General features: G+C 40.2%; 1 protein-coding gene across 5 annotated transcripts in view; it reads right to left on the reverse strand.

Annotated features, from left to right (window-relative positions):
• Positions 1–12,853, reverse strand: part of SCN5A (sodium voltage-gated channel alpha subunit 5) — a 221,594-nt gene that overhangs the window by 137,916 nt on the left and 70,825 nt on the right. For all 5 annotated transcript variants that reach the window (XM_054058158.1, XM_054058156.1, XM_054058157.1 and 2 more), the window contains one exon: positions 4,930–4,993. In XM_054058158.1, the coding sequence (XP_053914133.1) occupies positions 4,930–4,993 (64 nt within the window). The remainder of the gene's footprint in view (positions 1–4,929; positions 4,994–12,853) is intronic.

Consider the following 12,853-nt stretch of genomic DNA (forward strand, 5'->3'; position numbering starts at 1 on the left):
TGAAATGATCAGAGATAAGTTTCTCTTTATTTTCTACTTGTTTACTTTGTAAGTTGATAGCATCTTGTCTATTTCTCTTTCTCCTAATGGACAAATTTCCTTGCTGTTTCTATTGCTCTTCCAAACTTTCAGGCAGAAGGGGAAGAAAAAACAGCAGTCTAGGCACAGTGAAAGAACATTCCTATGAAATTACAACTGTATAAAAGTGGAAATTATTTAGACTTGAAATGTGTCTTCCTTTTTCATGGACAGATAATTCCACACTGCTGCAGCCCCTATAAGTCTTTCCTCTGTGGGGAAGCATAGGACTCAGCAGTATTGGTCATCTCACCAAAATGATCAGCTAATAGTCACGGAGAAGGAGAAAGCTGTAATTACACGGGTGGCATGAAGCAGGTTGGTGTGGCACGAAGCAGGCTGGTACAGCCTGATGTGAAACGGTTCCCACAGCCCAGTTGCTGGGAGATGTGGTCTCATGATTGCAGCAGGGTGATGCCTCGTAGAGACACTGCTGTTGTGCTTCAGTGTGACGCTGCATTGTATACGAAGGTGGGATCAGGACTGCATCTCCTCCTGTCAGCAGTGCCCTTGGAGGCTCTCTTGCCTCCTGCTTTTCTCCTTGCTCTGCGTCCCAGAGCACACACTAAAGCATTTTGTCCAGCTACAGGCCTTCCCTTAGGCACTGTCACCATAAATACTTGTCTGTGGGTATGTGGTAGTTTTGCTTTTATGGATCGCTCCCACACAGCAGCATAGACACCTTCAAAAGGCCCACGATGCCTGATTATAGGCAGTGTATGGTGCTGTTTGCTGTCACCTGCTCTTCTGCAGCCCTTGCAAAACATAGTTCCCTTGATGCTAAGACTGGACTTCAAGCAGGCTAGAGCAGCTTTCACCTTCTGCTTCTAGCCAAGACCCAGTAGAATTTGATCATTGTACTGTATCTCTACTGGACCTTCCTCAGAGCTAAAACAAAGTCTTCAGAACTGGATAAACCACTACACTAGGAAGAATAAATTTATAGTATTTGTATTCCCTTTGAAAATCAGACTATCTAAGCTTTCTCCATTTATTTTAACTAAATCATACACAAGAAGCTGATATTGCAAAGAGAATGAACTTGGACAAATCCCACTGCGGTGACATCCAAAAGAACAACCAAATCTAACCCCCAAACACATCTAGAAGTGGGAATAATTCTGAAATTACACTTTTTTAGTTAAAAGAGCCTTGCTGTTATTACTGCTTCAATTGTCTGACCAATCTGTGCCGCACATCTCAGAGTAGAAGATGTTTCCATTAATGCAGTGCTCTGATTGTGCCTGTTGTGAAACACTGAGCACGCGTGACTAGCATTCACTTTGAGCCAAAGAACATCTTTGATCACAATCAATTGATTTTCCTTCTACTCCAAACATTATCTCTTGTTTCCATTGGACTCTCTGTTTCTGGTAAATACAAAGCAAATTCTTGCAGTGCATCAAGGGGAAAAATGCACTTGTATAAATAAAATGAAAAACAACAGAAAAGTTCTATGTGATTAAATGAAGAATAATAAAATTTCAGGCATTGTGAAGAATGTTTCTGAGGCATCACAGGGCAAACTCCACAGACAGGTTAGTCCTTGTTCAAAAAAAGAAATATTCTATCATCTCCCTAGTATTCCTCTCACATTTCTTCAACATGATGTTTAAAGTAGCTCCTTGAGGTTGCTTGAGCATATTTAAAAACGTATATAGATTTTTTTTTCTTCCAGCTGCCAGTTAAAGTACTAGAGACATGTTTGCTGCTGCTGAGTGACATACTACTCAAATCCCTTCTGAATTAGAATCAATATTAGCTAGATCCATTACCTCCTGCTTTATTGGCAGTATGGGTGCTTGTTCAGAAAGCAGTGCCTCCTAGTAATGTAATAAAGCCCCCACCCTGGAGATAATTAGGTTGTCTGTGATATAACATCCACTGATGATCATTTCCCTGCTGATTTTGGCCTGCTGCTTCAGCTCAGGTTGCAATCTCCATCACTACACGTTCTTACATCAGACCATCTGAGTCTCATCACCTAGTAATTGCCGCAGTAGATTTATCTGGATTTTTTTTACCCTTCTATAATAACAGCAAAGAACCAAACCTCAGAATGTCATTAACATCCTTTTAAAATGCACTAAAATGGCTTTGTCAGTTGCCTCAAGATTTAATATCCCAGCCACAACACAGATATCCCTCACTCTAATAAATCCCTCCAGAAGTACACACACGACATAACCCTTCCCCAAATTTCTTTTGGGTCCTATATGTACCACAGAGGCTGATAAATTCAAGCTTCAAACTGGGAGGAGAAGTACTGTCCAAAAAATGCTATGAACACTCAGACACAGCCTTGCCAGCTGTCTTTCCTAATCCTCTTTACAGATGCCTTGATGGGTTCCTAAGTTAAGCATTCTCACTTGTCATTAATGTCATTACTAGTAGATGGGTGAACCACAATCTGATGCATTCACTCACTCTTAACTCCCCTCCCCTGATCCTCTGGTGCAACCTGTCCCAAAAGTTCCCACATACTCAGATTTTGTGTTTTACTATTGAATACACCTGCTCTTGGCTTTGACCACTGAAGGATAAGAGAAAACAAATCCCACTCTGTTAGATACAGCGCCTGTTAATGATGGTCTCTCCATCCTAACAGGTGGGAATACATGACTTTGCAGGCTGTAAGATCATCTTCTTATTATCTTTATGTCTTTAAAAAACAGGATGACCAGCAGGAACTCTGTGCAAAGTATAGCAGATGAGACAACACTTGCTAGTGCTGAACTAAAAACCAGTGTAAGTAGGAATATTTATTCCTCATTTTTTAGGCATTTTAAACCAAACCTTACCCAGTGGTATTAAATACTTAAGTAAAACAGAAAGAGGCTGAGGAAGAAAGAACCACTCCACAAAGGGAAAGTGGATTTCTGTTAATGGCACAAACATTGATAGTTTTTATGTATTTACCAACAGAAGAATTAGGAAACTAAACACAGGGGTGTCATTTTCCTCCTTTTATACGCAAGAGCTGGAAGTTTTCCCCTGGATGTTTCCGGTTGTGACTCTTATGGGCATAGTGCCTCCACTGGAGGCTTCCTACAGTCATGGCTTTTTTGCTGACACATTGCAATGTATTGACTTTCTAGGGAGGAAATAAGAGTAGTTTTGCTAATATGCCTTGCTAGAACTCAACCTTTATGTCCATACAAGCTACTAATACATAGATACTCCATGAATATTGGATTGGTATTTAACTTTTCACCATTTGGGCAATTCCAAAGCGGTATTCCCTAAATTATGCCTCATAAACTGTCTATAATCTAAACTACCCTTTTGACACTGCTTATGACCTTAAGCAGCCAGCCACCACCACAGTTCAGGTCATCAGGGAGAATCATGTATAATATTTCCTGGTGTGCAAAATATTGTTGCTGTGCAAAACCTTTCTTCCTCGATATTATTGCCTATTGACTATGAAAGGCTGAAGTCCACCAGCATAGGTAGATTGCGAAAGCCTGGGATCCCCAGGAAACATCCCAGTAGTCCTGGAGTCCAGCCTGAGCCTGGATAATGCAATGTATTACAATCAACAAAGCACTTAATTAATGAATGCTGACATTCCACCTTCCTTGGAACAAACAAAGAGGAAAGCATGGCCCTCTGCCCAAGGAGCTTACAGTCTAAATTAGACTGGCAATACAGAGGAGACACACAAGTCATGCAGAGGGAAAGCTGACACTTCAGCTTTCTCTTTGTTTTATGTAAATACACACACAGACAGTGGCAGCATAAAGGCTCTCTCCCCAGGACCCTATGGCTTTTCTCCTCTCCTGTCCACAGACTTTTTCTTTCTTTCTTCCTGCTGCCTCCCTGTGCATAAATGCCTTTGAATTCTTCCTAATTTAAATTCTAATTTTTTCAGTCTCCACATTTAGTTCTACCAACTCAAAACATCTCCCTCCAAAAGCAGATCATATCACCTCCTCTCTTCACCTAGGTCATTCACTTCCCTGGTTCAAACATTCTTGCATATTTAGATCAAAAACTCATGCATCCCACCCCTAAGACCTTTTCTTCCTTTTCCTACAAATCCCAAGAGCCTACAATCTTTGCACAGCTTAGAGTCTCCTCTACCCACACAAGATCCTATCTCTATCCATCTCCTCTGAACTCCTCCGTTTCCATCGACGTTACGAGAACCTGTCAAATGAAATCACACACTCAGACAATGCAATCAGACCCCGAGGACTGAAGGCAGGAGAAACCATCAGTGTCTACAGATGGCAGGGATATGAATAAAGTCCTTTATGCAGAGCAAGTGAGTATATCACAGGAATTATTCTGCATCTCTACACTGTCTATGCTGTAAGAAAATGAAACACACGTAGTCTATAAACATACATACAAATGTAGATCACAACTCAAAACAAAGTACCTTCCCATCTCCAAAGCATGTTATTTTGGGGACCAGCATTTGTTGATTTGTTTATCTTCCTTTGCCAAAAGCCAGGAATTCATCATCAGTCTAAATCCCTTCAGCTTTTCTGTTTCTATTCTTCTCTCATTTCCTCTAAAATACTCTCCACTCAGTCAAAGTGTTACCTAGTTTTTAATTTTTTTTTATACTGAGAAATTTAAATGTATTAAAAAAGAACTGTAATAAGGCCCGTAAAGATTTTAGACCTGAATAAGTGACGTGCACAAACTGCAGTTCAGGAAATTGTATTACTATGCACAATATTGTCATTATCCTCTCTCCTATTACAACTGACATAAGGAAGTTTAAATATCTGCTTCATGCTGGTGAGAAATGGACAGAACTGAAGGAAAACATAGCAAAAAAACCCCAACCACACAATAAAACCAAGCCAGAAGTGAAGATATTTTTAAAGCACTTACCCAGCATCACTGCTATTGCCGCACAGTAACACATCTTCTGTACCATTTTTTATGAAATAGTTCACTGCAATAGAAATAGAGAAATGGCTTTCTAACAGGTACATTCTGGGAAAGAGAACATTCACAAATATCATCCACCGACCAGTATATTCAATTTGTACAGCAATTGAGAGATGAATGGCATGCTTTTGATTTGTTTTGTTAATTCTAACTTCTATAAATTGCAAAATACAAATAAATTTTTCAAAGCTCTTTAAGCACGTGCTGTTTGTAATCTAAATTTGAGTAACTTAATAAGGTGGCAGGAGGACTGTGGGCAATGTTTGTAGAAAACATCATCTAGCCATGTCCTGGCTGTTCTAACCAAGAATATTGTTTCTGAATTCAGTACAGCACTATGTAGTGAAACCTAATCGTAAGCATGTCCATGCCATTTAGACTCTGCACTGATGAGATACATATTAATTGAAGCTTGTGATAGGAATTCCCGACTCGGAGGTTAAAAGTGCAACAAGCTATAATCAAAATGTAATAATACTAACAAAGAAGAACATTCCTCCAATCTGGTGAGTTCCATTGAGGCTAGAAAAAACACAGTATAAAGCAAAAGAAACAGAAAAATGCACCCTATTAATGATCAAACAAACAAGGAAGTATTCATAAACACAAATATTTATCAACACAGTCATCTGTAATAGCAATGGAGAGAGGCAGATGCTTCTCGAGGGAGACTCAGAGGAGCAAGCTAAATTTAAGTGCTCTGGATCATTCCCTGGTTGACTATCAATGAGGCTTAAGGAAATTAGCATCCCCAGGCTAATGAGAGCCTTTGTGTACATACTTGTTCTTCAATTCTCAGCCAACAAAATCTAACATTCAGAGAAATAGAAGAGGCCAACATTTCCTCAAAAGGATAAGTAAAATCAGTTTTCCAGAAACAGTCTGAAGAAAGATGTTCTAAGGAGCATTTCTAAAACCTGAATGGGAGAATGGATAAAAGCATTGATCTAGAAACACAATAAATGCAAGACAGGATGGTAGGTGACTGATGGAAAGTACACCAGTGTGCTTTGCTGCAGTAGAGAGGATATGATTCCCTGTTGCCATAGGACATGATGGTGGCAGCCCTGCACAGTGTGTGTTTGTAAGCGGAGTGGCCTCTGCAGACGATGCGTAGAAGAGGTTCTCCATTCTAGACTAACTCTCTGTTGTGAAATGTTTTAAAAATCAAGAGCGACAGCTTATCTAGGCAGGCTATGCAAAGAATGCTCAATGGCTCAAGCCACTGAACAGATGTGCTGTGGCTTTCTCAGTAAGCTGTGAGCAGTGGAAAAGCCCTGCCCTGCTGCACGCCAAGAGGGAATTACTGTCCATGAGCTTGTGGTTACGAGGGCACATGATGGTGTTCACAAGTTATCAGAGCATCTATCCAGCTCATGCTGTATGCTTTTCCACTATGTTTACGTGTGGGCTTTCTATGGAAACATCTTATCTGAGAGCAACACCAAGTTGTTCGATATGTTTAACCATCTGTGATCAGTCACAACAAACAGAGGAAGGGTGCAGTCTCTTCCATCTCTTTTCACTCTCCACTTCTCCTGGTGAAAGACTTTACTCAGCACAGATGGTATCTTATTTGGGATATATAGTGATACAAATTCATCAGATTCTGGGGTATGGAGGAAATATGGCACAACCACGAGACAAAAGACAACTGCAGAGGCTCTGCAACTTGTCATGAAATGGCCACCACTTGGGGTACCCTGAAATCAACAAGCATGCACTTCTCACTGGGAATTGCAGCTTTTCATACTGCAAATGCTAAGACCAGGAGGACCACAGATCTGTCATTGTATGTTGACCGCTTTCTTTTAGGGATGACCGAAGCTCTGGAGCACAGTGCTGGCTGGAGACCAAACCAACACCGGATGGTCAACCAAATCAGAATCATAGACTCATAGAATTACTAGGTTGGAAAGGAGCCACCGGATCATCAAGTCCAACCATACAGAGTCAGAGCACAGAAGTAAGGAGGAAAAGGAGACTGTGTGCAAATAAGAAATCTAAAATCTCAAGAACAGACAAAATTCTGATGGCTGTTGTTGACTTAAACATGCACTTTTCTAAAACAAGCAATAGAGTAGGTATATAAGAGTGCTATAAAATGCATCCTGAGGAACCTCAGAGACCTTCCAGTACCTGAACGGGGCCTACAAGAAAGCTGGGGAGGGACTGTTCACAAAGGCTTATAGTGATAGGATGAGGTGCAATGGCTATAACCTGGAGAGGGGCAGATTTTAGATATAAGGAGGAATTTCTTCACTATGAGAGTGGTGAGGCACTGGAACAGGTTGCTCAGGGAAGTTGTGGATGCCCCATCCCTGGAGGTGTTCAAGACCAGGTTGGACGGAGACTTGGGCAGCGTGACCTAGTGGGAGGTGTCACTGCCCATGGCAGGGGGGTTGGAACTGGATAATCTTTAAGGTCCTTTCCAACCCAAACTATACTATGATTCTATTCTATGACACAGTGCATTGATGTGCTAGGAGGGGTTATCTTCATCACAGAGTCTGCAACTGTGTAACAAGAGTGTCACAGCAACCATGCCAAATTTCAGCCTGTGGAAGAGCTGAATTGCTGATTCTCTTCTGATAAATGAAGGGCGGATTAGAGCACTATACATACGGAGGCAAATCGCTGTATTATCAAATATGCACACACAATATTTGTCATTCAAAGCAAGTTGGTTTGGATTTTGATCAATCATGGCAAGCAATCATTGTTCTTTAAGAAGCAAACAGTCATCATTCTTGCTTTTAAGAACAAACCACCTTGGTACTCTATTAACCCACAGCCTCAGCTTCCCATCAGTTAACTCTAACAGGGACAAAAAACATAAAAATCCTTTTTCATTTACAGTAGGATTTTCTCTCTGAAACAGAGACTGCCCAAAGTAATCAACAACATTTGAAAACACAATGACTATTAAATTGTTTTGGAAGATTCCATTTAGTTTTTGTATTGCTTTGTTTGCTCTTTCACTGAAAAACTTCTCCGTGTCAGTGGGAAACAAAATAAGAAAATGAAAGTGGAAAAAAAACCTGATAACCTCCATACTAGATTTGTTATCCATTTTTACAATAAAATCAAGCCAAAACAACGTTTCTATGCATGCATTTGTGTACATAATCTTTATCCAAGATGGCATTCTTTCCAAAGGAAATACTAACTTTTCTTTCTACCAGCTTTACTAAAATGTCGATGCCACAGTTATCGTGTATAAAATGCCTTCTAGGAACTTCTCTGCAGGAATTTCCAGAGTAAGTTCATATTGAAAGAATTAAATTAACTTGATCATATTAACAGAATTTAAAAAAAAATTACCAGGACAACACCGGCTTCATATCAGTTTCTTGTCAGTCACACATTATCTACTCCACTGTTGCCAAATAAACTTATCTATTTTTCTTAATACAGAACACTTCTTGTCAGTACCCAGCAGTCAAAAATTCAACAGAAATATGATTTCTAATAACAAGACGCTATCTTCTCCAAACCATATGCACATTTGTGCCCAAGCCTTAAAAATGCACATTAAGACCTTGTATCTCCACTGCTTCTAACTTAATATTACATGTGTTAGGTTGATTCTGTTGCCACTAAACAGATGTATGATGAATCTATTATGTTAGTGCTGTTTCCCCAGGACTTGTGTTTTAGAAGTGACAAGTGCAGTAAAATAATCCTGTAAAGTGGGTGTTCATCAGCAGCTTGTTGCCTTCTTACAGAGTTTTGTCTATCTGCAGAGGACAGTGAGATGATAGCAACTACTTCAGTCAAAGTGGCTCAAAACCCAGTAACAGTAAAGATTTGTCCCAAATCCACACTTGTTGCTGTGTACAAAGTATGACAAAGTTCACACTACCATAACCTCACTGCAAATAGTGCTTGTGCAACTTAGTTGGAAAATAACAGAGCTTTACCTCCATCAACTATGGATCACATCTTCCTTGGCATTGACACTAACACACTTGTAGCATCAGAGAGTCAACACGCCTTTAATTAATTCCCTTAAATGTTTTGAGGAAAGACTTACTAACAAATATTACTCAAATATTAACAAATATTAACAAATATTACAGAGCTATTATATGTCACATTATTATTTGGTACAGACTACTTATGGTTGTCTTTAGATGTGACGCGGAGCCCAGACAGTAACATTCCATGACTGTAGAGTGGAGTAGTATCTGCTCTTCCCCACCACCAGCAAAGGGACCTTAAGCTAAACACAGACATCCATAATCCAGCTCTTGTTCATATTTACAGCAATTTAATCTTTCCAGCATCCTCAGAGCTCCTGGCTTTCCAGGGGCACCAAGAAGCTCAGTAGCAGCCCTAACCATCAGTGGTCTCTTAAAACTTAAGTTTCCAACAGCATTACAAAGATGAAAATATATCACCCCATTTTTTCCTCCTATAACACCATGATGGACCCTCCAAGCCCATGCTCTGCTTCCTACACTGGTCAAAGCATGCAGTATTGACCCAGTTTTGAAGTAGTCGTATGCAAGTAGTGAGGTAATACACAAAATCCTCCAGACTAGCAATGTCTTCCTTCATAAATCAATTCCTCAAGCTTCTCATCATTTCTGCTGATTTATTTTACAGTTTTTCCAATTTATCAATATCTTTCAAGTTTCTGCATTGCTCCCTTATATACTGGGCAATAATAACAGAGCAAACATTCGCAATGGCTTGCAATGTCAAGTCAAAAAAAAGGGGGGGGGACTTCTTTAAAAAATAATTTATTCTAATTAAAATTATGCTCCAGCTTATATTTTACACACAAATTATCACATTACTGAGCATAAAGTCAGTGGGGTACGTGGAACTGCAGGATAGAAGTCCTCATTTCTATGCAAAGGAAAGGAAAAGTTTCCAACTCAGAGAAATGGAAAAGATTAGAGTCAGCTTAGAAATCACAGTCTCTGAGTCCAGCTTCTGTTCTTCCTTCAAAGACCCAGCTCTTTTACAAGAAATTCATTCCAATTTGAAAAAAAAACCTATATATTATCACCCTTGCATAAACAGCAGCATTCAAATATCATTAGTCACTGCCCAGAGAAGAGTCCTCTGGCTGACTTTCTAACAAAAACTTCAGAGAGGTGTCTGTTATCTCAGACTATTTATTGCAGCCACACGAGTGCTCGCTGGTTGGAGGCTTTCTCTCTGCGCTATGGCTGGCATAGAGCAGTGACAGCCACCAAATGTCCCGATTCCAAATTTAAAATGCAATTCAGAAAGCCCCATTGCCTTAGAGTTGTGATACGTGACACAAAAACAAAATAGATAACACTCCCTCCTTGCCCTTTCGCCTACCAGTACAAACACACTGTACCTCCTGGTAATACATAATAATTAAAACGAATCCTTGCTGCACTTGCTGTGTGTACACTGTGTCACATACGATGAAGTCTCTAATAAATGAAATTGAGTTTGAAGATGAAAAACATGCCTCACAAAAGCAATGGAACAGGCTGTATTAAGGGTATTATTAGGGAAGAATGCTTGGGAATAAATGTCACTGCCAGTTAGTTCTTCCGTGCTAAAAGGGACTGCAAATAATTATAATAATCAGTTACTCTCCTGTTGTTCACCCCATGACAAGTGAATCTGGCTGTCCTCTGCTATCCCTTGGCACTTGCTGCTGCCAGACCTTCTACTGGGTTTCACAGGCTCTTGGCTGTTCTCCTATCCCTTCTTGCATCCCATCTTTCCCTCCCTCTTCTTCTGGGCACTTGTTTCTGCCCAGCTCTCTCCTGCCACCTTACCTTGTAACCATATGGGAGGACATTTTCTAAATTTCAGATACAAAAGGAACAGAAGGAGTTAATTGTGAGGATGGTTGGGCGGGTAGGGGGCAGAGTCCAAGCAGCCAACTTTTTTTGAGTATACATCATTGGCTTTTATGTGACTTTAGGATAGCTACAGCGCTGAATTTAGGGACTTTTCTGGGCATCAGCTACCCTGCAGGAGATATCAAAAGGCTGAGAAGATGGCATAGAAAACCATGCATCAAGGTGCTGGAGGCAAGTGGTCTCCTTAAGCTTGAGTGTCTCAGGGAGTCTTGTATCAGTGCTTCCCCTCATGCTCAACATCAGCCAAACAAGCATTTTCCCAGCCAAGGCTCAGCAGTCACCACAGCACAGAAAAGAACGCATCCAAGTTTGATATCACAGTTTTCTCTCTCTTTGCGAAAAAGCCACTAAAAATATCAATCAAGTCCTCTGCTAGATGGCTCCCGTGCACTAGGAACAGGCTTTGAAAGCCTCGAAGATCCACAGTACTTGGACTGGGCTGTCTGTATGGTCTGAGCAAAGGAAAAGTCACATCAGGACCTTTTGGAGCTGAAGACCAGAGGGGAATGAAGAATTTAGATGCTGTCAAATTGGCTTGGGGACCATGCCAAGTCCATGAGCATCCCAAGGAAGATGAGACAGGAGACAACGTCTAGCAATAAATATACATGCTAGCTTTTAAAGACCTTCATATAACCTTCTTCTGTGTCTCTTTGGCTGACCAGTCAAGCAGACCCGCACTCTTGGGACTGTAGGCTGCAGAGCACGTAATTGAAAGCATGTTTAGTACCACTTGTTTAGACATATGCTTCGAATGAATGAACAGCAAAATGCTGACGTGTGCTCTCTGGAAGTTTTGTAGTTTTTGTGTTTTGATGGAGTTTTTTATATGCTTCACACAAAGGAATTAAAATCACAAGGGTTGAATGCATTTGTGATTACTGACAGATGCCAGAAAATAGAAGAAAACACTCCCGCTTTTACTGTGATAAAGATAACAAATTAATTGGATCAAAAACTGACTAAGACACAGAAGACAAAGGTTAAGATGCAAAGTCAATGTGCAGTATTTCTGAAGGTTAACAGAGAGATCTATCCGCACCACTTTATTATATTTATTAATACAAGGGAAAGAGAGGGTGAGCAGTGAGGTAACAAAATCTACTCTACAGTATTTTCCAGGTAAATCAAGTCCAAGGCCAGGGCTGAATAAGGAAACTGGAGAGGCCTATTCTGCTGAAAAAATAAAGAATAGAGAAATGCAAAGTGAGATATTGTGTTCTTGAAACATGAAGTAAAGCAGAGGAGAAACTCACCCATCTATAACGTCAACAAGTTTTAAATTCCTTGTATCCGTTCAGGTGGGAGAGATGGATTTTTTTTTAGGGATCTTAGGCAACACTTTTATGTAATATGAAGCTGTGATCAAAGAAGAGCGTGGTATTGAGGTGCAGGGTGGAGTACTATGCAGGAAATAACATAAACCAGTGGCTTGTCTCATAGAGAAGACAGACCACAGCGTTACTTTCAATAGAATAACTGCTGGACTGGAAGGGTACTGAGAAGTAGGTAATGAGAATGACTAGGAAAAGTTTAAGAAGAAGAGCAATTGGAAAAATGGAGATCTTTTATACTAGAAAAGAGGTGATTATCATAGTCAAAAATAGTATGCATTCTGGAAAGTGAGAACAGGAAGTTTCGTGTGCTCCCAGCCACAGAACATGACAACAATGTCTTTTTTTTGTCCTAATAAAATGGATTTTTTTCATCAAAAAATGAAAAAAGTGTTCAAAACTGAAGATAAAGGAAATATTTTTCACTACATTTGCTATTTCAGCTGCCGAAGTGGCTGCCACAGGCTGCCCCTGTGGCTAAAACATTTAAAGACAGATTTGTTTCTTATGTAGATAAGGGTGCCCAGAGTTACAGTAGTTAATGTTAATCAAACTTTAGAAAAATATCTATAACTCAGGCTATATATTTTCTTCAGGAACACATGAGGCAGCTTTGTGCCAACAACAGAAGCTGCTGTAGGTATACCAAAGCCTGCTTGAGCCTGGCAA

Source organism: Cuculus canorus, chromosome 2 (assembly GCF_017976375.1).
Source record: "Cuculus canorus isolate bCucCan1 chromosome 2, bCucCan1.pri, whole genome shotgun sequence".
NCBI lineage: Eukaryota > Metazoa > Chordata > Aves > Cuculiformes > Cuculidae > Cuculus > Cuculus canorus.